This window comes from Lissotriton helveticus, chromosome 4_1 (genome assembly GCF_964261635.1).
Source record: "Lissotriton helveticus chromosome 4_1, aLisHel1.1, whole genome shotgun sequence".
NCBI lineage: Eukaryota > Metazoa > Chordata > Amphibia > Caudata > Salamandridae > Lissotriton > Lissotriton helveticus.
In genome coordinates, this window is record NC_136063.1 from 336814852 (window position 1) to 336840886 (window position 26035).

The 26035-nt window shown below is 43.2% G+C and overlaps 1 protein-coding gene across 4 annotated transcripts in view; it reads left to right on the forward strand.

Moving 5' to 3' along the window:
• The window catches only part of TRPS1 (transcriptional repressor GATA binding 1), a 553271-nt gene that overhangs the window by 509417 nt on the left and 17819 nt on the right, over window positions 1-26035 (forward strand). For all 4 annotated transcript variants that reach the window (XM_078686866.1, XM_078686864.1, XM_078686867.1 and 1 more), the window contains one exon: window positions 21450-21572. In XM_078686866.1, coding sequence (XP_078542992.1) covers window positions 21450-21572 — 123 coding nt within the window. The remainder of the gene's footprint in view (window positions 1-21449; window positions 21573-26035) is intronic.

Genomic DNA, 26035 nt, shown 5'->3' on the forward strand with positions numbered 1-26035 from the left:
CCAGAGCGGTAGAGTGCCTGTAATGAAACTGCCATCCAAACCTTAACTGCTCCTATGCTTGTGTTCGCAGACATGCTTTTCCAGTAATGCATTACTGTTGCACACATCTAAAGTCAATCGTACAGTAGACGCTAGAGCACATAACGTGATAATATAGGACAGTGCACTGCTTTAAATGTACACCAATAAATCAATCCGCAGAGAAAATATCTTTCTCAAGAATGTAATGTTGGATGTGAGATGGTTCACAATATTTGGGTTAAGTGGTCGACATAGTCTTGTGCTGACACAATTTTATTGATTTTTCTCCTCACTGAAATATTGCACTAAGGGACCAATCCTGCCATTTTTTTGCCATTGCTTGTTTATTGAAGCTTTGTATCTGTACGTTTTCATTGTTTTCGTGACCTTTTATCACTGCGTTGCGGTTGTAATGAAATTATTTCGTATTGTGACAATAATCTTTTATTCTAGCCACGTCGGTGTATATTGTGAACTTTATCTTTCAGTGACTCTACACAGGGCTTTAAGTGGGCCGGGTCTCAAGGGGTCTGAGCACCGTCAGTTTTTTTCAGGGGGCCTCGAAACGGGTCTCTATCGGGCTCTGTTTTGAGCCCTGGCGCAGGCGGTCCGTTTTTTCCCCCAGATTGCAGTTGCTGTCACTGCAGTCCGGGAAAAAGTGCCAGGATGCAAAACAAAGCCCGATAGAGACCTGTTTCGAGGCAGCAAGCACATCAATGTGCGCTGCTCACACTGCTCACACTTCTCGCTAGTGGAGAAGTTATGGCATGACGTCATGCCAGGTGAGCGTTGTGGAGGAAGGGAAATCCTTTAAAGAGTCATTTTCTTTCTGGATTTCCCTTCTCTTTCTGAAACGCAAGAGCAGCAACATTGTGGTAGGGTCACCAGGGCTTTAATTGGAAGCTTTGTCAATATTATATACAAGCCATAGTTGCAGCTTATTTATCTTCTGCAACTAATAACCATTGACAAAGCCAATAGTCCTTACTTGTTGTAGGTATGACGTTACTTGTTGTATCACAGATCTGGATGCCATGACCGAAACAGCAAAAAAACAAGTCGGGCAGCATACTATGCTAAGCACACATTTTAAGTGTGAGTGTTTTAAAGCCACACCCCTAATTACACTGGCCACGCACCTTTGAGAGATCCCCCAGTTTTTTCATCCCACTTAAAGCCCTGACTCTACATACAGGGACCAATTCCTAAAAGAAGCTTAACATATTTTAGGAGACTTGCACCACTGCTCGAAAATACTTTTTCTAATTCACAAATCTTTCCAGGACTACACCTGAAAAGTTGTGCTAGTCGTCGTTTTCTATACATGTTCCTCGAAAAGTCACTTGACTTTTTCCGTCATTTGCGTTTCCCAATATGGAACTGTACTGCACAGTACAATTCCACATTTAGAAATGCAAGTAAAAATGAGCTGGTACAGTTTGTTTCCTTTTTTTCCTACACAGCAAAAACAATATTCCCTCTAGTAAAACTCCTTCCTCACACCCCGACCAATCTTAGCCTTCTGCAGGACCAAATCGGGGATCGTTTCCAAGGTGTAACAAAGACTGAGAGGTCTTTCTCAACGTCAGATTATGAAGGGAACACCGAGGCAAAACATGTAGAAATTATGCTCACATTTCAGTGTTTTGTCATGTGAGTAAGGAAAAAAAGGGGGCTTGATTGCATTATTAAGGAAACAGGTATTTAACAATGAACTCCTCCTCTCTGTAGTAGTCCGGTCCCCGTATTGTATAGTCTGGTATTTCTATCTATCAGTAGCAGAGCCTATGAGAGGGGGAGGGAGCATTTGATGATCGCAGCCGGTTTACAAGCGCCCACAAACAAAATAAATGCCCCTTCTGACTTCTGCTACCGAATAATTTGTGGCAATAACTCAGAAATAAAGGTATATATTCAGACTCTGCTTTCGTAACTAGATTAAAGTGGGTCTCATGTGGCTTTTCTTGCAAATTAATGAGAAATTGGACAGAAATTGTCCTTTTTTTAACCACTATATCGGTTTTTCTGTTGTTGCCCCTTTGTTTACCTGTATTTACTTAGCACACTCTTGTCCTTTTAGATATTGCATGACCAAACAATGTTTTTCAGGACCCTTATTAAAAAAATGTACTGTAAAATGCACTAGCTGGCCTAATTAATTCAGAGATAAAAATGTCCCTTCAAGAATTCTGAGTTGCTTGCTAAACTCACCTAGGAAATTTGGGGAGACTGTTTATTTCCCACTTTCAAGGTTCACCTGCTACCACTCCCATATATCCCACTCACAAAATCAGCAGAGCAGCAGCAGAGGAGTACTGCATGGCTAAGACCTGCAGTCTTAACCCCATGTCCAGTAAGATGTGGTTGCCTCTATCCACACTTCCAGCCCTGTCAAGTACCACGCATCAGGCATTAGATTAACTCATTTCGGCGCATCACCACACTAAAATGAAAAGTCTAGCATAAAAATGCCTCCTCATCTGTCAAGCGGAGCACTAGTAATCATGCACCAACACTGACTGATTGAAACCAAAGCTGGTCTGGAATTGCAGTGTGCCCTGCGTGCTGCTCCATGCAGGCTTGTGTGCTGGCTCAGGGTACGAAGCTCTAAGCAGCTACATTATAACAGGATCTATCACCTGACAACTCTGCGCAGCATGGTTAATGATTATACATCATGACTGAGAGTTAGTGTCCAATGGCTACTACTGTGACATCAGCCTGGGTGAGGTCAGGATGGAGTTTCATGACACACATTCTTTATTAGGCTGTAGCGGATGCCCCGCTGCCTGCCGGCAGGAACACAAGTAACGAAAGGGCACTGTGGCTGCAGTTCGAGTAAACATTTGGCAGGCTGAAGACAATGGCAGCACTGCTAGCACCGTCACTGCGTTGTGCTGCTGTGATTTTATCTTACAAATTATGTTCATGCAACAGGACCCAATGGGTAGCTCAGCTGAACCCTCCACAGACTGCGGTAGACAATTGTGTGGTCCTTCAGTAGCCCATTACCTCCCTATACAGCTGCTGCTGAGCTACAGAATCAAGCTCGGGCTGGTGTTTGCTGCAGGAGTTGTTGCGGCAAGACAGCCCATGGGAATTGCTGCTCCTCGAGATTTGCATCACAAAGTAAGTAGTGCCTCAGTGAGGTGGCTCTCACTGCTTCAAAATGTGCTTTAAATTATTAATAGTGCCAGCACACCGGCACACCGTTGCCGGTCCAATTACTTTCAGCGCTAGCTGTGTTAAGTCAACAGAGCTCTCTGGTCACTGCCAGTGGTGTGTGGTACCTCTGTGACCGCATCCATCTGTGGGGCTGTAATGGCTACACGTTTGTTTAACAGTGCAATCAGGTTACAAGGGCACTAGGTTAGTGCCATTCCATTTCTGGTGCTTGCTTTGCAACAGTGTTGAGATCTTCTAAGAGGTTCTCGTTGTTCAACTGGGTGTAATTTTAGATATTTCTATTTTTTCCTCGTCTTCATTGTTTGATTTTGCTTGCGAGAAAGTGTCACTCATAGTTGTTGAAAGGTCACTCATAATTACACTGATATTATGAAAATGTCACACATAGCAATCTGAAACCTTGGCCGCTATACACTTCAGAAACTCACACTGACATGACCTACCGCTTCCAGTACCATAAGCCTCATCCAGTACCCTCTCAACTGCTTTTCACCGATCCCCCACCCTTCCACTATTGCTTTCCATCTCTTTGGCCTCCTACCGTTTCTTACTCTGTGGTTGTGTCTTTTATTCTCCTCCTTGTCTAACCCTCCACGCCTCCTGTCACTGGGGATTTGCAGATGTGTTGACCAAGTCATTCTTTCTACTTCATTTTTTTCTTTAACCTGCTATCTCTCCTCAACTTTTACTATCCTGTTCTCATTCCTGTATCCTCTCCACCTCCATCCTCTTACCTTTGCCTCTGTTTTCCCTCCTTCTCTCTTTCATCTGGCCTCTACCTTCACCACCCTCTTCATTCTTTTCTCCTCTGTTCAATCTGTTTCCCTTCCTACTTACTTATGCTCCTACCTTACCTTCTTCCTGTCCAAGCACGTTGTCACCTACTGCTGTATGGAAACAGTCACTGGGCAGAAATAGGCTCTTCTAAGTGGCCTCAGCACAGACAAAGACTGCCCTGAGATGGTTGCCACAGAGTACAGATTTTGAAGGACATGAAGTTGTAAATGCAAATGTTTTTTTTTTAAAGAAGCACAACCAATTTGATATGCAATACTTGTTATATATTGTAGAGTCTGGGTATGTTAATGAGTTGCTGTTCCGCCCTGCTTTGTGTAGAAGCTTGTAGCCATGGTGATATGAGTAGACCCAACAAGGCCCAAAGCCATGTGTAGCTCACACTTACCTGCAGTAGCCTACCTCCCCCGTTTCCTGTCCCCAAGGGAGTAAAGACTTGCCACAGGATCTTGCATCACATAACTAGTCGGGCACTCACACTGTCTTAGCTTGAAGCCATTACGAATTTAATCAATATGGTCAATTCATATCCGCAGGAAATGAGAGAATTATGTAGTACAACATGCAATATCTGTTAATGCATATCTGAAAATGGTATTTCAATTAGACAGGACAGGTGCCTTATCATTGATAAATATACGCATTGATTACATCATAATCTATTAAAAATAAGTAATTTATTTGGTGAAACATGCAAGTTGACTATTCTGCTACAGGGCTCAGTTGAAAACAAATTATTTTACCATTGAAGAATTAAAATTGAATTCCAACGTACCTCGAAATAATCAACATAATATAGTTTAATGATCTTGAAAAATAGGTCAGTTATTCCTTTCTGTCTTAAGTCTGGCTTCTTGAGCTTTATTACAGTGGTGTGTATGACACTTTAAATTATATTTTACATCATGCTTTTTTAATGTGTTGTACCTCAATTTTAATTAATTTTCTGATACTGTTCAAGTATTAAAAGCAAAGAAAAAATGTTGTTGAATACATTAGGAAAATAACCCTCGTTGTGAAATAACTTAAAATGTTCATACCTAAGTTATGCAAGGGCACTTGTACTTGGGTGAAGTGAAACTGAGTAGAAGGACATAAGCATAATTGCTTGTCTAAAAATGAATGAACAGGCCTACCTCTGATTGGTCTTAAGAGTCATGCTTAGGACTCACCTAAAGGTCTCTTGTGACCATACCAGAAACTTACAGTGGGCTTAGATCCAGTCCACTGCTTAACCTTAATTGGGTTGCTTGTCACTCTCATTTGCTTGCTTCTTATTCAATGATTTTTCTTCTTTCTTCTGCTTGTTTCTTGAATGGAGCATAGCTCCCTTACTATAACTACTTGTTTTTTTATTTTCTTATTCAATTAGGGCGTGCTTGGGTTGTAGCTCTCTCCATTGTGTGCTGCTGCTGTCAAATATACACCCAACCCCACTACGCCACATGCTGTGTTGCTCCCTCATGCCCACAGGCTCATCCATTGCATTCCCCACTACTTGACAATTTTTAAAACATTTTATTTCTTTACTGCCCTGGCACCAGCCTAAAGCGTTCCTTTGCTCCTTCATCCCTGTTGTTTCCCCACTCTTCACTGCCCTTTCAATTAAACCTTTTGAGTTTTTGGGCGGGCCCAGCAGTTGCCATTTACCTTTAGGCTGCTCTAATTCAAAAAAGTGCCGCTGTGCAAGTAAAGCAATCCGCCAGCTTCGATTGGCAAAGAAAACAAAATTGTGTCCATGTCATTTTCTTGGTACGCTATGTGTGTTGCAAAAGGACACATATATCATCATGCAAGCATGCGCCTAGGGAATGATGTGCCCATCAGCAGAAGCCATGTTATCATACATTTATTTATTTCTCTTTTGTTTTCAGCACAATGCATTGGTAAAACCAACAAATAGCTCATGGAACCTATATGCTTTACCAGGGCTTGTTTGCTCTTTGGTACTTCAGACAACCTAGCCAGGATTACCTATGTGAAAGGCCGTCTCTACTTTGTTAACCCTGAAATTTCCCTCAATCTCCTTGTTGGACTTGGCCCATTTTCCCAAATTGTTTCGCTTTTCACCACCCCCTATTTTAGGATGTCTCCCCGATGGTTGAGAAATGTATAGGCCATGTGTGGTGCGAGATGCCCTAGTAAATGTAATGCAATGGTGTGCGCACTTGTTAACCCCCCCATTGTAAGAATGTACCCTGGTAACATGCTGCGTTTAAAATGGATGCCATGGCTGTGTGTGGTGCCACCTGACTGCAGTGAGTTAGCAGTCTAGATGTTCGGTTCCCAGCCATCCCAGCTTTTGGAGGGAAAGCCTGGCACCCAGGGTGCTCTACTCCTCCCCCTGAGCCAGTTAGAACCAGTTCCCCAGATGCTTCTAGAAGCTTCAGGCACTGTCTGGTAGGTGGGGTGAGGGGCCTATAAGTAGGGGGGCTGTGCCACCATGTGCTCAGAGCAGGGACATGAACGTGAGGGGACCTGCTGCCAGGGGATACCGCCACCTAGGCCTGTGTGCTGGACCCTGCACCCAACTGAAACCCCTCTGCTGTCCACAGGGCTAGGGCAAGCCTCTGCAGGAGTTAAGGCTTCTGTACAGGAGGAGTGCCATGCTACTGAGGAGGATGGTTTCTAGGACCTACCGCCCTGTCCTGATGAGTGCCCACTGACTGCTGTCCTTGCCTGCTGCTCTTCTGCCTAGCGCCTCGTGAGCGCTACCCCTGGGCGCTGACTGCTGGCAAGCGCCTGGAAGGGAAGAGCGCGTTATCTGCCTGCTGACTGCGCCCAGAAGGAGGTGAGGAGCGCTATAATCAGAGTGCCAGTGAAGAAGAGCGCTATCTCCTGTCCCAAGCTTGCCTGCTGACTAGAGCTTGGAGAGTGCAGTGCTATATTCCCAGCACTAGAGGTGAGGAGCGCTTCCACCCCAATCTGCGACGCTGTGCCGGGTAGTGCTGGATGAGTGCTGCATTTTTATGTGCCAGGGGAAGAGGAGCTGAGACCTACAGCGCTGGAGTGAGAGGACTGAGCCCCCCTGCGCTGTGCTACCCAAGCGCTGCAATCCTCTAAGCGCTGTGGGGCCAAGGAGAACTGTTTTACTGTGAAGCGCCACGCGAGCCTACCCCGCATTATCGCCGTCTTATGCAGGTTTCGCCGCGTGTGAATTCAGTGGGTGCCTACCCCGCTGCATGCATAGTTAATGAGCGGGTGCCACAAGGAGGACTGCCGCCTGAAGACATTGCCGGTGCCCACCCCGCAAGTGTTTGAAATGCCGCGGGTGCCTACCCTGCACTGCCACATTGCCCCAGATCACCGCTGCAGCCTGGGGAGAAGAGGTGCTGCAGACGCGGAAGCTTTGAAGCCCGTCTGGAGGTGGGCGGGGCCCACACGACGGAAGCCGCTGCCGGGAGGCGGGAAGAAGCCAGAAGGAGGTGTTGCGGGGCTCCCGTGGTGACGAGGGAGCCCCGTTTGCGGATTGAGACCGGAGCGGGAGCCCACCCTGCTGGTCAGACCCCCCGCGGGTCCGGAATAGGCCCGAGCGACGTCGGGCGAGATGCTGCCGTGGACGGGGCTCTCACGGGCTGAGGAGAGCCCCGCGGCTGACAAGACAGAGAAGCCAGGAGCTATCCCGACCACAGAGGACGGGAGCCTGCCCCGCCTCCGCCCGTGAAGGCAAACAGCCAGTGGTTTGCGGGGCTCCCAAGGGGAAGGGAGAGCCCGCGTGCAGGCTGAGGAGTCGAGCGTGGAGCCCCCGCAGGAATCCTGGTGAGCGGGGCAGAGTTGGGGAACTGCCTGAGGCCCCCGTGGCACGGGAAGGGGCCTTTTGAGGAACTGGGGGGTGGAGAGGGCAACGGGGCACATTGTTGGTGCCCCCCCCCTGCGTCAGTATGACTTTACAGCTGCCCCCGCTAACAGTGGGCAGCTGCAACGTATTGGCCATTTTCATTTCAGGAGTCCTGGAGTGGGCTCCTAGGTTCCCAATGCGGCCCGAGCTACGGACTCGTGCTGACTCACGTAGGCACCACTGCCCCGCTGGACGGTGGGCAGCTGCCACTTGTGGGGGCAGTAGTATTGTGAAGATACCCCATGTTCACCGGCCTATGCCCCAGCTAATATGATCAGGCTCAAGGTGATGCCCAGGGCACTTCATGATGGGATTTATGCCGCGATTATGCCTGATGCTCCGATGGTGTCCAATGTGATCCACTTCACGCCGTAAGACTAATGTGTGTTAGGCCTAATGATCGCGCTTAGTGCTTCTATACTGAGGTTTACGCTGTTGTTTTTTTTATATGCAAATGCAGGAGGTGACTTACCCCCCAGATTGTGCCTAATGTTAAGGCACGATGTTCTAGGTGCCACTGTGTCAGCCCTGCGGTTCTTTGGTCTAAGGCTTCATAGGTTTGTGCCCCACCTGAATATGGTTGCTCCTACGGTGTTGATTATGCCTATTGGGACGGGGCCCTATACTAATGTGCCTAATGTTTTCCCTGTTGATGCCTAGCGCATAGTTGTGCGCCCACTGTTTTCGCGCCCTAGGAGGTGCGGTGACCCTGACTAATGTCATACTAGGATGATCTCAGGTCCTTCATGCCTGACCTAAGGTGTTAGGCCTTATACTCAAGTGAGTTAAGCAAATGGGTTTATTACCCCAGTGATAATGCCAGGAGTTAGTCCTAAATTATTGATGCCTGGTTCCACTATACTGCCTCACGCTAATGTGACTTTGCCTATGGATAACCTTTTGTTTCGGTTTGTACCTAACGTCACGCCTAGTGGGTTGCCCATACTTTTATGCTAATGAGGTTGTGGCCTACTCATGGTTTTTCACCTAATGTTATAGGCCTGAAGGGTTCTGATGCCTAATGAGTTTTCCGGTCTAATGTGTTATGCCAAATGTTAATGCTCCCTGTCTTTAACGCAACATTGAAACTGACGGACTTACCTTTTTCATTTATGCTTTTCCCTTGTCCCTTGCAATGGTTCTGGCAGCGGCCCGATTGGCCCTGCCATGTAAATAATCCCCCCTGTAAATACTGCCCTGGCGCTAGTTGGGGCAGTGTAAAGTACTATAATCATTATCCTATGTTGACAATACAAAAGTTATTCTTTCACCAAAACTGGTGTGGTCTCTTTTTGTAGTGTGCCTTGTGTGTCGCCTGTGTGTACGGCGTGGATGCTTTCCACATGTCCTCCGAAGTTTTGCCCGCCCGCTCTGCACCATGCTACTCCATTTCTAACACTCCTAAACGTTAATTTTAAAATGTGGTTTGGGCCAATGCAGAGTACACCCTGTGAACAAAGGTTTTTGACAACCCTCCGCCCCCCCAACACCAATAGTTGGTCAAAAACTTAAGCACTGCATGGTTTGTGGGTGGGTGGAAAGTTCCTTTGATTGATGGCTTTGAGCCTGTGTCCTCTTCCTGTTTTTTTAACCAAGTGCAGCATAAAATGTTCCTAAGAGCTGGATAGCTCAAATGATGTTTGGCGGGGTGGTTACTAGGACTCCATGGTGGCTGGACACTGGCAGTTGACAAACAGCAGGTATTTATCAGCAAAGGTGGTGTTTATGGTTCATTTCATGACTGTTTTTGTAGAGGTGTTGTTCTCATTCTGTAGGGAATCATATCAACAGGCAGACTTGTGCTTTTTAGGTCAAGCCTAGAGGCAGCTGTATTGGAGTATGCACTTTAAGCCCGCCAACTCCCGCCCATATTTGTTATTGGCTTATGTCATTGTCCTTCGTAAATGCTGGCTTCTGATTAGTAAATATGCGTGTTAGTCCCTCCTTGGTACCACCTTGTCTGCATTTGTTACCTCCCATAATGACTGGACCTTTTACTTGGCTTGTTACACAGTCTGCGTTATAAGTCAGTGAGGACAATTGTCCCCAACTAACAATGGGGACAATCTCAGCTGCTTTTTGTATTTGCAGCGCACCCACACAGGACAATAGCAGGCGCTTCTCATATTTAGAGCTATGCCACTCTAACTTTAACAGTGGCTGCCTCCTACCCCACAGCACTCACGGTACAATGGCAGACGCTTTAAAAAAAATGTACTTTTAAGATGAACGCGGCGTCCGCTTCAGGAACAACGTTCTTTCTTTTAGCTTTTAATTTTTTTAAATTAAACTTGAATGCTGATCGCGGCGCCTGCTTCAGGGCCACCGTACTCTGTTTAATTCTATTTTTTTTACCTCAATGGTGAGCGTAGCATCTGCTTCAGGGACATTGTGCCCTGTTTCTTTTTAATTTGGTTGTTTAATTTTAATGGAGAGCTCGGCGTCCACTTCAGGGACACTGCGCTCTGCAGTCCAATAGGTCTCGCTTTTGCCAATATTCGACCTATTGGTATTGTAAATGACAATTGCTTTTATGATAATAAAAGGCATTGCCATTTACAATGTCAATAGCTCAAATCTTGCAATTGGGAGACCTATTGCATTGCAAATGCTTGTTGGCTTTACTCATGGAGCAGACACCTTGGACAGATTAATTCTGATCAGGCCTTTTTTGAACTGCTGGAGTCCTTAGTAAAGGGGATCAGCAGGATACACTTGCTTTGCCATATTCAGTATGAATAGGTCGGCAGGGTGCCCAACCTGTCCCTCGCCTTCCCTCCTGCCTGGCAAGCAGGGGAACTGCAAAAGGAGCACGGTCTCTGACACTCTTTGATATCACATTGTGGAAGCTGTGGGCTTCTCTGCAGCTCTTAAAACAAAAGTGCTGCTGGGTTATATTGGCAGAGAATCTTTCCCACTGAGAACGCTGTAAGCTTATTGATTAAATGTCAGACCTACAGGTTGTACATTTGTTTTACCCCAACCTGTTTCTCATGTATGGCAAGATAATTTCGACAGGTGACAGAAAACCAAGGAGCGAGACAAATAGAAAAAGGAGACTAAAGAATTTATTAGAAATCCGGGGCTGAGTTACAGAAACACAGCACCTGGCCAAAAATGGCACAGGGTGAAGCCATGGACACTTTTTTTGTTGTTGCTGATTGTAGAACAGAAAATGTAGGAAATGTATTTGCTTTAAGGCATACGTGACGTGAACTGATTTTACATGTTGTCTGCTCTGTTTACATAATGACAAATGCATTGTATCCACTGTACCAAGTCTTTATGTGATGGGTTAATTATGGCTCTTGCTGCTTCTAATCCCTCTCAAGTCCACTCATAGATCCTGCTGGCAAATGTTGCCCCTGCTTTTCTCCATCTCTGAGGAAAACAGACATTTGTTTAAAATAAAATTGAGCACAATTGGCAATTGCACTACGCGTTTGCCGATATTTCCATGTATCAATAGATCTTGAGGGACTATAAGCAGCAAATCCTTGTTGCACGTTGCCAGTATTATGACGGCTGAATACTTACAGCATCTTATCAAATCTAAAGAAAAATTCAAATCATTAAGAGCCTCTCCTCCCTTGAGGTCTACTATCAGATATTACCTCTTCAAGAACTACTCAACAGTCTTTCAGATTTCTTCCATGCGAAATTTGATATCCTTAACTCAATTTGTTCCACCTCTGATAGTCTATATATGGTTCCTGTATCAATTTGTCATTCTAGCACCCGCAACCAGTCTCTTCTCATGCTGATCAATTTCTCTCCCTTGGAGCAATTGATGTTCTTTCAAAAAATATTTCTTTGCATTCGGGTTCTTTGTTCAATCACTGCCCTTTATTCATTCAAAATTCAGACCACTTGCATGTGGAGTCCCTCAGGGCTCTTCACCGAGCCCTACCCTTTTTAGGTTGAGCCTGAGCAGTACATGCGCTGCTCTGTGAGGCATGCTGTATTCGAGGATGGACTTGAAGCTCTGCCCATTTTCCGCTCAACTTTTCAATTGGCTCCTGTTACTGTCCTTTCTAAATGGTTGCTTTTGATTCATGAATAGGCTTCGTCGCCTCTCCTTAGTACCACCTTTTCTACCTTTGTAACCTCCCATGAGGACGGGCCTTTTAACTTGTGTTGTTACACAATATGTTTTGTTCAGTCTGTGAGCACTATTTTCTTTAATGATTTTCTCATATTGCACTCACAACATGCATTCCTGCAAGAGTGCCTGCTTTGCCTCCGGGCACCTCGGTTTAGGTTTCAGCACTGCGTCCGCTTTTATATTTATATTATCAATGGTGGCAAAATTGCTCCTTTTCATCTACTTTATTTTTTTTTCCCCCGGCAGCGTGGCACTCTTTCCTATAGTGGCCATACGCCTTTTATTTCCTTAGACCTTTCTTTATATGGGCTGGCTTATTTAATATTTTTTGTTTTATGGCTCTCCATGCCACGCTTTCGTATTAATGGTGGCCGCGCACCTTTTTTTAATGCCGCTGGCCGTATTCAGCTTATTGTAAAGCTCAATACAGGAAGCCACAAAACAAATGTTTTTTTTTGTGAAAGTGCCCCATTCCACGCTTTTGCTTTAATGGCGACCGCGCCCCTTTCTTTAGAGGTGGTGTCGTATTCACTTCCTCGGCGCCGGTTACACAGCTGAGCACTGCCCATTAACACATGGGCCTCCTCACCACAGCATTTCCCTCCCCACCCCACCCTTTCAGTGTGCTTGGAGTGAGGACTCGCACTTGCAAGAGTTTGAGCTATTGACATTGTAGCTGACAATGCCTTTTATTTCTGTGTTGGTTTTCAAAATAGATAAATAAAAGGCATTGTCATTTACAATGGCAATATCTTAAACTCGCGCAAATGCGAGACCCATTGCATTGCAAATTCTTTTTTTTAAATATCTATGTTACCCCATTGGACTCTCTATCAGGTGATTTATTTTTTCTGTGCTTTGCCCACTAACGAAACCCAACTCATCGTAATGCTCTTCAGAACACCTCCTTCCTACAGGATAAGTTTAAATATTGCACGATTGCCATCCTCAATTGAATGAATACTAACTAACTCAAACTTAAATAATTGAAGACAGAAATTCTGATCCTTGGGCATCCTTCCCTTGGGAATTCCAACAGGGGACCCTCGGAATTAGGAGCACCCGGCTCCGGCATCATGAGCCAATCATCTTTGTGTCATTGTTAACACCAACCATCTCTTTTGAACTTCACATCTCCAAACTCATCTTCTCTTGCTTATTTTAACACATATCTCTCAAAAAGATCCTGATGATTCTCTCTCTTCAACACTTAGAATTGTAGTCCAATCTCTTGTAATCTCTAGTCTGGATTATTGTAATTCTCTTTGTAAAAAGTCTTCCCAAAAGGCATTTTAAGTGGCTTCAGCTGGTGCAGAAAGTGGCCATGAGTCTCATTCATAACATCATGGAATCTGGCATCTCTCTTCCATCTCACCACTCTGCACTGACTTCCTTTAGCAAAATGTTGCAGGCATAAAGGCCTGTGCCGTATAGTAGTTAAACTGAACGGGGACAACCCAGAGGTCCTGATCAAGGGAAAAATTCCACATCTAAGGGGTCCGGAGCACAGGTCTCACTGCTTAGGTTATGTCCCCACCCCTTGTACAAAAGTAAAAAGCCTGAGTTTCTGGTTAGATGAAGTCTTGTCTATGCGTCCCCAAGCAGCCAAAGTTGCTTCATTCTGCTTTGCCGTTATGAAGTTGGTGAAAAAAATAAATTGGATTATTCCTCATTTAGCAATAAGTGCGCTAATTTAGGTGCTCATTCTTTCCAGACTGGACTATAGTAATATTTTGTACCTGGACGCGGATAAGGCAACTATCCGTCGCCTTCAAGTGGTGCTAAACGCTGCGTCTAGGTTCCTTACTCACTCCTCAAGAAGGACCATGGCTTCCCCCATTCTGTGGGAGCTACATTGGCTATCACTCAAAAATAGAATACAATTCAAAGCCCTATGCTTTATGTTTAAAGCCAAAGCAGGGCTTGGCCCTAAATATATACAAGATCTGGTCTCCTTGTATATTCCTTTTTGAAACTTAAGATCCGCTCGCCAGGGACAATTCTGGGTACCAAGAATACAGAGAGAATAATTGGGTGGTCACTCCTTAGCATATCTAGGTCCAAAACTGTGGAATGCCTTGTCTCAGCACATGAGGAGGTGTACCTCACTAATGCAGTTCCGCAAATTCCTAAAAACATGGCTTTTTTAACAGTAGTGTCGTTTAGCTTTGCCTCTGTAGTGCTTAGCACCAGGAAACCCAATGGGTAGCTGTGCGATTTACAAATGGCAAAAATTAATAACAGTAAACTTTTCTGGTCCAGCCTATCTGCCAATTCTCTTCAGTAAATTCTCCTGCAATATCGTTAATTTCTGATACTGCCAGCCTTCTGGTTATCCCTCATATTAGCATTCCAGAAAGGGTGGCCGCTAATTTCAATTTCTCAACGCAATGTTCTGAAATTACCTCCTGCCCTCTCTTCAAACTACTAGGTACTATAGTACTTTCGGTAAACTGTTGAAAATCTACTTTGCCTATGTTTAATATTTACCTTCTTCTTTCATACTTTTTCTGGACTGAGGTATTCTTTGCAGCAGAATTGGATACTAGTGCGCTTTATAATTGTTCATTTTCAAATTGATGATTGGTCTTCATCTTATACTTACTCAGTTGACACTTTTTTCATATATAGAAAAGTAGAGCAGAGTCAGTTTCCTATATATATATATATATATATATCCTGTTATGTTCTATTGTCATAAATTAACTAATTATGTTCTTTACTATAATGTCAATACTTGTTATGTTTTCATGCAGTGTTTCTATTGGCGTATTTTGCACATCAGGCAGTATGTTTTCTATCTCTAGGGTCACATGACCAGTTTAGAGGCGGGTTGCAGGAGGATCACTAGCATTATAAAAAGAAAAAAGTTACATCGGGTCTATTGCATGTGAACAAGGGCTGTTTTAGCCCGAAACGCGTCTTGCCCTTCAACCCAGCTGAAACTGCAATAAAGAAAACCTGTAATTTATCCTGGTGGTCCGTCTCCTGTGTGCTTCACCGTTCCGAGTTGGGATCGGAGGTAGTGTTTGGAGTTTTCATGCATATATATATATATATATTTCACCCAAACGATCCTTTGGTGCAACGAGAGCGCTCAGCAGTGTGTGCTCGGCCCAAGGGCTGGATCAAAGTCCGAAAATTAATTTGAGCACAAGAAGGGCGGCACAACCGGATACTTTTAAGAAGCTTTATTCGCACTTCACAAGGTGGGGTGTTGTGAAGTGCGAATAAAGCTTCTTAAAAGTATCCGGTTGTGCCGCCCTTCTTGTGCTCAAAATATATATATATATATATACATATATATATATATATATATTTTTTTTTTTAAGTTGACACTGGCCTAGAATTTTCTTGCAAACATCTGACACACCAACATGATGTATTAGTAAAAGACAGGTAATAAATGTTTGAGTGGTTTCACAATACATTTTCACAATTTTGCCCCATGATATAAAAATCATTTTGAAAAACAGACTTTAGTTCGTTTCTTTATAGGCACAGTGTAAACTAGGACAAAATTGTTTTGCCTCATAATTACACAAGGGCAAAGGCTCTGTATCCTGTAGTAGAGAGCAACAATCAGTTTGGAAAATGTACCTTAAGTAGGAAGTATGCGTTATGGTGAGCAGCACAGTGTCTTGTGATATGCTGGCAGCATAATAGAATGCATGATGAAGACGTTAACATTAATTCTGGTAGTCCGATTTACTTTGTTGGGCACAGTGATCTCTATATTGAGTCCCTGTAATACCATCTATGCCTGTTTGAGCTTCTTTCTTCTCAGCGGATTTAGGAAATGGGGAATCAGGTTGGCACCCAGACCTCGGTTCAGCATCATAGGGTTCTTGTGTACAAATCAGGTGCCCTCCCCATTCCTTAAAAAACATGTGCCTAGCATGCTCTGGTCCTGCTGTAAACCATACCAAGGCTCCTGGGCACGGATCACACTACATAAAGCTACAGATATCATCTGTATTTGCAGAGGAACAAAAACAATTATGGATACGTTTTTTTAATAGTACTAACATTCCTTGCTTCCACGAATTTCGTTGCGCGCCCTGCATCACATTTGGTGATGCAGCGCGTGCAACGAAATTCGTTTTATTTATTTATATGTTTACTTACCTGTTAAACTCCGTAATCCATAAATTACTATACCCCACCCTGCCCCTCCCCACGTCACCGCCCTGCAGGAACTCCTACTGCCGACCGCAGCTGATGAAATAGAACTATCCAGATGGAAAACCAGGCCAAACATTACCTTCTGGTTGAGCAGCAGCTACCAGCTGTACCAAAAGAAGGACAAAGGCAGAGACTAGCACTGTAAGGTTAAGTATTCATTGTCATTGATGATCAAGTAAACGAGCTGGTAACTGACTTAGAAACTGCTTAGAGTGCCATTTGACAAGGGAACAATTTGTTAAAGGATTACAAAATGTAACCTAGTGTTTTGGTCTGGTTATGCTATTGATGGATTCTGGTGACAAAGTAAAAGGCCAAATATCCGGTAGTTTGAAGCTATTGTTTCAAAGACTCCTATTTTACGTGTTTGTTCATAACTTTTGCATAAAAAAGATTTACTATTGTTTGGTTGGCTGCAGTACAAATAGAAACTCGTCAATTATTCACAATTGTTCAGAAGGTTGGATTTTAGAGAAGTCATGCGTTACTCTGGTAGAGTATGTCTCTCTATAGGACATAGGTTGTTTAAGCTTCTGCCTACAAGTTACAGTTGACCATGTAGTATAAGTGATGTTAGAATGTTGTGCGCTTTTTTTTAACCTTTCATGAAGATGATGCTGATAAAAGAAAAGTACCATATGAAGTTCATCAATGAGATTTGGGACATCACTATATAAATGCACTGTTATTCCTAGGGACTAATTAGCTGGCATTAAGGAAATAAATCTGAGACCGTACCTCCGATTGGTTAATATACATAACTCACATAAATTCTGTCATATCCATTTCTATATGAAAAATAATTCATATGTCACCATCCATGTAAAGTACTATTTTCACTTAGCATCCATTATATATATATATATATTTATATATATCAAACAATGTTCCTGTTCGTCAGTGCACGACGAAGAGAGATCAGGTGCAGACCTCACATTCACCATCCGCGCTCGCAGCAATCAGAGCACAAAGATATAAATCCTCAGATAGGTAGCAGAGTGATAAATTTATTTACAAACAAATAAAAGGACTAATGTCCATCCAAGACGCGTTTCGCTCCACAAGGGAGCTTGGTCACATGATATACATATACACACACACACATACACACATTTTCATAATATTATATAATAATACTTATATTATTATATACCATTATCACATCAGTGATAGCCCTGCAGAAACATGCAGCTTAATATGCCACATGGCAGCATCCATCCTTATTCAGTGGAGTGATATCTCACTTTTTACTGTGAATATATTTCTTGCTGCATGGTGTAGATTCCTACTTGTGTGGCTTCAGATTTATCTCTGTAAGGGCGTTCCTCCATTGTTAACAGTTCAGTCATGAATCTCAGATTTCTCTCAGGATTGTGTATTTTTCATTTTATTTTTGTTTTAATTTGCAAAATGCACACATGCATTGTATTTTGCTCAAGTGAAAACCCTGCTTGTGAATTAGTACATACACAAAATGCTTCTTTGTCCAGCTCTGTGCTTCTGATTCCTGCCCAATCCTGTTTCAGTCGACCAACTGTATTATTTCCAGAGTATGTTCCTTTCGTGTGCCTCAGAGATTATAACTTTATTAAGTAATATGAATGATGTAAGTTGTGAACCTGGGACAGGGAGAAACTGTTGTGATAGTTAAAGAAAATAGGGAGAAAATAAAACATATATTTATAATGCCATATTTCAGGATATTTGCCTAAATATGAACATCCTACTGCACTCACAAAAACGTGTTCTTGGTTCAGAAGGGCAATTGCCAGGCTGACTTTGGTCTCACTAAAAGAAATTCCTACATTCGTGTTAAATTATTATACTCGTTTCAGACTTTTATGGCAACGCAGCCTCCTAGCCCTCATTTCTTTACGTTTCATTCCTTTTCCTCCTATCGGTGATTAATGGGGGATGTCGAACGTTCGAAGGAGCAGCCATCAGCAAATGGCACGATCATAATTAGTTTAGCTGACGAGGGCCTCTGATAGCACTTGCATCTGGATGGAAAAATTACCCTATAGGGAACTGACTGCTCACCAGGCCTTTTTAGTGATACATTGTGAAACACCCGATGAATCAAGTGCCCTGTCAATGCCAAGAAAGTGCTCCAGCCCCACAGCCAAAGTTATGTCTGCATAAAGCTTTCCATTTCATATGCATCAGAGTACAATTAAAGCCATTGTACATTGTTGGCATGACAACCGCTACCGCTACTGCACGGACCAGGCTAAGTTAAATAAATTGGTTAAAAGTGAGCAAATCCTGCAGTTTATGACTCACTATATTGGTCAGGGAATAAATTACTTACTCGGTTTATCTTTCTTACTTGAGAAAATATTTATGTGTCACACTTTGGGTGTCTTTCAGTTTATTTCTTTTATGAAAAGGCATCTGAATTGAGAATCTATTCCAATAAAGGAAACTAATTTTCTGCATGTTAGTATTGGTGATCGCTTTACAGAGTAAGGTATAGAATATAGAAAAAGAGGCTGAAGTGTGGAAATGTGAAGTTTTCTAGCGGGGAAATAATGTACACATGTCTCATCCCATTGCCTTTTCGATTTGTGTTTAAAATGACGGATGCATGATTTATACCTCTGAAATGAAAAAGTAGTTAGAGGCAATACCATGCCTTCCCTTTGTGCATACAAAAATACATTTGCAAAGGCAAAACACATTATTGAGTTGATTTTTCTTGACTGAGGTAACATTCAGCAAAGTACTCTTGAAGAATCGTTCGTTTTAAAGTGAATTTGTGTATATTTTTCAACTCGGTGTCTACCTACGCGAAACCAGGACAGTAAATACTTTTTTGATAACTTCCATTTTTCACTGAAGTATATTTCAGTTTCAGCCATAAACGCATTTAAACTCACTTCACAGCATAATTGCAAAATCTTACACGAATGCTAATTCAAATTCGCAAAGCTAACTTATAAAAGTCACCCAGAGGAAGCTGCTCCTCAAAGATCTGGGCAAAAATAGAGCGACTTGGGCAAAGGGCAGCTTATGTTTAGGTATACATGTATGTTAGGGCATCTTGCTACTTCACACATATGTAAATACAACTGAACATTGCACGCGTTTACTAAGCTATTGTGTTTGGTCTTCATGTTATTTTTTTATTTGTTGTATAGTACTGGCTTTGGTTCCTGAAGGTGTCAGAGCACTGAACACAAGAAACACCATATATGGGTCCATGAGTTACATGGTTAAAAGCTTGAGATGATAATAGAAAGGTGGTTCTTACAGAAGAACGATCTATACAATACGATCACTGTAAGCGTAGAGTGGTGTGATACCACTGATTCAATGCAGAGGTTGAATTAGGAGAAAGAAAGTAATATGAGGTACACAGTGCAATGGTTGACTATATTAATCTTAGTTAGAAAGGGAAAGATGTATGAATCGTTAGGACTAGTAAATTATAGGTGTAGAAGAGCTTTCAGTCCACTCTACCAAATAGGAGGATGTCCAGAATTAATGTTTAGAGGAAGTTTGTTCTATATTTTAGGCTGGTGAAGGAGTGAGACATAATAGCTTTCTTGTCGGAGGATGACGTTTTAGGTCTTTGTAAAATCAAGTTGTAATTTAGATTTACATATTAGAGGTTTTCACCCTGTAGAGGGGAAACGTGTTTGGGTGGGTAGGCCAGTGCATTCCGGGCCTTGTGGACTGTACATGCTGCTTCGAAAGAACAACACATCTGTATTGGTAGTCATTTAAGACTTTGAATGGTAGGTGAAATGTTGAATTTATTGGTAGCACTATTAAACCTAGTTGCAGCTTGGAGGACAGCATTAAGTAGGACTCTCCAATTGGCTGTTAGTTACTTGGTTACTTCTAGGCACTTTTCTTGACCCTGGAAGTTAATGTTGCAGTGAGGTGGGTATTTGACGCTGAAAGGCTAGTATATAGCCTGCTAATGCATCTTCTCCCAAACCGGATTGTACAAAGCTTGTATAAGGGAATATGTTGCTAGTTTAATGTCAGAGAACGTTCATATATTTCAGAGGATATAAAGCAACAAACCATGTGTATCGATTTGCCCCATCGGCAGTGTAATCAGGTGTCTTTCAGATTTGGAGAGCTCTGGGCAGAGTTCTAGTTTAATCTTGCGTCTGCCATGTTGGAATCCGAGGTCGCATCCCCACCAATATCAATATTAACACACAAAGAGAAAAAATAGCAGTGTTTTCAATCCTAACTTGTCATAGTAGGGCCCCTCTCTTCTTTCCTAAAACCATTCCAGTTCCTTTGCTCCAAAATTCCTAGCGTTTAAACTTCAGAAGTGCTTTGTCGGATCAAAATTGATTTTGGCTTGGATGCAGTGCGTGCAAACCTTTTTTAGATATGTATATATTTACAGTTTAATAGCATTGAATTTGATGCCAATAATAGGGAGCATTTGAGCTGAGTATACGTTAACTTGTGTCACACTTGACATCCTGCTGTTTTAGTGAGGTCTGCACCACACCAGTGTTCTTTTGACTTAGTTGGTAAATGGCCTAGTAATCTTATGATCAGAATTTATTTACCAGGGGGACACAGGGGTGTGAATGCATTTAAAAAATAGGCTGGAAAATAGGCTGTAGGAATGAGGTGGTCTTGCCATGGGAAACTTTGGCAGTAGGAAATGGATTCAGTTCTTTTGATGCATATTTTTGCTCGTTTTGGATATGTACAACATATTTGTCTGATGTGTGACTTCCAGAATTGAAGACCTTTAACAAAATAACAAAATGTAATTCATTAACTCCAACTTGGTGAAATCAAAAATAGTTTCATTGAGGAATCATCCTCAGAAAGTGCAAGTTGAGTCTGGGGGGTGGCTGTGACTCAGGGAGGGGAAACCTCTCTCTCGCTCTGTGTGTATATATGTATGTATATGTATGTATATATATATAGATAGATAGATAGATAGATAGATAGATAGATAGATAGATAAATAGATAGATAAATAGATAGATAGATAGATATTACTTTTGGTGGTTCATCATCCATATAATTTTTGGGAGTCAGAAACAACCTGTACTTCAGTATTTCTTTTCATGAAGCAGTAGTAATTGGATCTCGATCTTAAATTAAAAATAAATGGCTTTCACTGTAAAGGTTTCATACACCTCATCCATCATTGCTGGGTTTATTGCTGGGATGCTCGCTGGTTCCTGTGAAGCACAGTCGAACCTGACCTCATTATGGGCTCTGTGGTTTTAGCCTGTCATTTGTGCCATCATATTGCCAGAACTCCTGTGTTGATTTGTTCTAGCTTTATGGATCACGTGACTCACCCCTGACCTGTCTTTTCCGTTTCAGAGAAGAAGAGGCTCCGGTGTATTTTGTGCCAATTGTCTGACCACAAAGACCTCGCTCTGGAGGAAAAATGCAAACGGTGGATATGTGTGCAACGCGTGTGGCCTGTATCAGAAGCTTCACTCGGTAGGGTGTTCTGTTTTACTGTAGAGTTGTGGGTGAAACGCTTTCCGTGCAGTGCTGGCAGTGAGCACCTCTATTTCGCTTCAACGCAGTGATTGGAAATACTTCCTGGACTGCAGTTACTTTCCTAACGAGGCTTTCAGCATTGTTAGTCTGGTATAACAGGTTATTCATTTTAGGTTTGTGTAGCCACAAAGATAGGCATGTATGCTATTAAAAATGTTTTTTAAATATTTATTTTAATGGGAAACTCCAACGATAATTAATATTATGGAATTTAGCAATTTAGGCAACTAAGGTTATACTGGAAGAATACATAGTACTGTTTTCAGTTGACATGATAGTCATGCTACATGAACATAACGATAAACTATCCATTCTGTCTTTTGCATGGAACCACATGGCCATTAGTTAATTTAAATGTATTATAGAGGTTATTGAGACACAGTCTATGATTGTATCCTTAAATCTGAAGCTTTTAGAATGGCAGAATGCCCAATCCTTAGCGCAGGTCTTTGGTGTAGCCTGTCTAGGCTATTCTGTGAGGGTTGTCTGTAAGGAAATGGAGCCCGCATTTTGAGCAATAGAGATGTAATGCGTGTCGTATATGTAATGTTGAATCATTGGATTGCTTTGAGGTCTATCCTTCAATGTCCCGATGCTATCAATGTTTAATGCAAGATGCAGATCGACCTGTGAATAATGCAGGAGAACTCAGTCAATGCCCAGGCTGTCAGAGGGAACTAGGCTTCAAATGGCACAACTATCGTCTATTGTCACTGGTGTCCTAAGGCTCAAACACGAAACCAGGTGCCCCTTTTTGGCAATCTCAGTGTAGCGAGGCAGAGTAATCCAAGACTTACTCAGAGGAGGTAGAATTCAGCAACGCAACAAGATAATAAATCACTGTCTAGTTACTTTTTTATGAAAAAGGATTGTACTTTGTTAAGCACACTATAAACAGTACACACACAAATTAACAAATATCTTGAAAATGGCAGGTGGAATTCCATACATTGAATGAAACCCTTTAAAGGGCTCACAATCTACAAATGGGAAACTAAAGAAAGGTTACACATACCTAGAACCCCCTAAATGTACTCGGTACTGCAGTGGCTGGAGTTACCTCTACTGGTTTGCACACAGGAAAGTCCTAATCCTTATTCCGTAGAAACACAATAACCCCCTTCCCCCTGAAGGTGCATTAATAAAAAGTCTGGCCCACAGGCTTTTTCAAAGTGTGACTATACTAATCTAATGCAAAATATAAACTCATTAACCTAATGCATTTAATATTGAAACAGTTATGAGATAATGCTACCTTTTTTCAAGTAAAGAAATACTGCATACTTCATTTGTCAAAATACACACATCGATAACATTTTCAACATTCGAATTTTACAATGCTAGAGTCTTTCTTATTAAGGCTGAGAAGCAACAACAGAACTCATCATCAAATGTCCATGCACTTCAGAACCTGTAGATAAAAGTCCTAGCTCCAGGGAGTCTTCTGCTTTAGAGTAACACTTTCCTGGGGTCACTCTTTTTTTACATAGAGTGAGTACATTTCTATTGTGTTGCAGGGTCATCCCTGAACTTTTTGCCTTACTCCTGTATTTTGTCTGACCTGTTTTTATTTATTTTCCGACTCTGGGCACTTTACCACTGCTGATCAGTGCTTATGTGCATATGCTCTCCCTATTGTAAATTGATGTAGGGATTAGTGACTCCATGATTGGCTTATTTGATTTACTGTCAGACCCTAGTGCAGTGCACTGTGGGTGCCCAGGGCTGGTAAATCAAATGCTGCTGGTGGGCTTGCAGCACTGGTGGTGCCACCCACAGAAGCAGTCTGTAAAAGTGCGTCTCAGGTCTGCCATTGGGGAGCCTGTATGCAGTCTGGTACTGCTATGTTGACTGGGCAAGTGCACCCACTTGCCAGCCCCTAAACCTTCCCTTTTCTGCATATTAGTCACCCCTATGGTAGGCCCAAGGGCAGGGTGCATTGTAGGTAACATGTAGGACATGCCCTGGTGTGTGTGGCATGTCCTAATAGTGAATTACAGCCATTTTAATTTTTCACTATTGCAAGGCTACTTGTTCCCCATAGTCCAGTATGGGCAGTTTGATTATAACATCTTATCATCGTAACTGACTCGGGGAACTAGGTAGAAATTCGAGTTTAGTATGCCTGAACTCAGAATGATAAAATACATCTTTTAGTGGAGTTGGTTTTAACATTCTGTTTTGAAAATACCACTTTTAGAAAGTAGGTATTTTCTTGCCTAACTGTCCAAGACTGCCTCTGCTAGGTTGTGTATTCCTTGTCTGGAGTTTGAGTGACAGTGGCTGGGGGATTCCAGGAGACATGGTCAGCACAAGGCTGAATAGAGCTATCTGCATGTAGATGGGTGGGAGGAGTTGCACCTGGGGCCTGAATAGGGCTGTGCCTGCCTTCCACAATGCTGGCTCCACCTCCTGTGGTGCGCCTGATGTCCCTAGCCTACACTGTCAAAGGAAAGAAGGAGTCTTGTCAACAAAGTGCTCCAGGAGTACACAGAACTTGTTTGGACTAGGCACAGACACTCTCTGCCTCCAGAGACAAAGGATTTGCTAGTATACATATTTGGACCCAGACCCAAGACCTTTAGATTACTTTTGGGAAACAAGAAGAACCTTTGCTGAGGAGAGGAACCAGAGAAACTGAGGAGGAGACTATCCCTAAGCTGAGTGTTGTTTGGGGGATTGGCATGCAGTGGTTGCCTGACTGCCAAAGAAAGGAGAAAGGTATTTGTGCTACTTTCAAATCAACTTGTAAAGGATCTCCAAGGGCTTGAGATAGAGCTTGCCTCCTGCTAAAGTCTCAGGGACAACAGAGTTCACCAACCAGCCCCCCTACCTTCCCTTGCTGGGAATTGAAGTGCCTGCTGTTGAGCTGGGCCTTCTGAGAGACTGCGTGTCGCTGGGAGCTGGAAGCGCGACTCAAGGCGAAGAAGCGTGTCGCCACCGCAGCTGTTGTCGTTGTATCACCGGAGAAGAGTGTCGCCGTCCCCGCAGATGCTGTCTCATCACTGGAGAACTGTGCTGCCGCTGTCGCCATCGCATCACCCAAAGCGCCTGGCATCACCGGAGCAGAGTGTCGCTGTCGCAGCAGACGCTGTCGTATCACTGGAGAAGCGTGTTGCAGGGCCTGTCGCAGCTCAGAAGAATCGTTGAGTCGCCGCACAGCCGTCGGGCGTGCACGCATCGTTGTCGCATGAAGAAGAAGACGCCATTTTGTTTCATTGCACCGGATCTTCATTGCATCACGGCGCTGCTGGTGGCATCGCCACGGAAGCGCAGTAAGAAACCGACTCATCACCTCCCCACGCAGAGAAGAACTGACGCATCCCCTACGCAGCAGTAGGGACCCGACGCATCACCGTTCTTGCATGTAAGGAACCGACGCATCACCTTCCCTGCAACACTTTAGTTGTTATGTTATGTTATGTTATTTAAAATTTATAAAGCGCGCATACGCCCAAGGGCTTCTTGGCGCTGGAAAGAGATTAAAAAAACAACATAAGAGGGGGTAAATCAACAGAAGTCTCTATTTCAGGTAAGCCTGTTTGAAGAGGTGAGTCTTAAATGCCTTTCGAAAGTCCAAAAGGTCCTTGCTCTGTCTGAGAGCTAGCGGCAGGGAGTTCCACAAAGTGGCTGCTAAAAAGTGAAAACTACTGCCTCCCTGTCGTTTTTTCTTAAAGCGTGGCACCTCAAGTAGACCTTTATGTGCTGATCTTAGGCTACGTGGGGGAACATACCTTCCAATCAACTGCCTGATAAATAGGGGGCCCTTGCCTTGCAGTGCCTTGAAAATAAGGCACCCTGCTTTAAATTCGGCTCTTTGAGCCACAGGCAACCAATGCAAGGTCTCTAAGCCTAATTTGATCGATTCCCATTTAGGTACATTGCAGATCAGTCTGGCGGCCTGATTCTGCAGGTACTGCAGTCTTCTAAGTTGGCCTACAGGTAGGCCAAGATAGAGACTGTTTGAGAAGTCGATATGGGACAGTACTAGGGCCATGACTACCTGAATTAGAGCAGTGTGGGTGAGGAAATGTGCGATTTTCCTAATCTTTCTCAGTTGGAAAAATCCAGAAGAAACCACAGTTCCAATCTGGGATTTTAAAGTAAGGTCCTCATTGATGGTAACCCCCAGGCTTTTTACTGATTGGGATTTCTTTGGGGGAAGACCCATATCAGCAGGCCAAAAACTAGGACTCCAGCGGATTTCGCTCTTACCGGGCAAAATCAACTCAGTTTTCCCCGGGTTTAACTTGAGATGATTTAAGGACATCCAACTCTGGATAAGGGTCATGGTAGCCTGAAACTCCTCCACAACATTTAAAGAGTTGAGTACAAAGACTAGCTGCAAGTCATCTGCATAATTATATACAGTGACTTGATGTTTCCTCAAAACAAAAAGA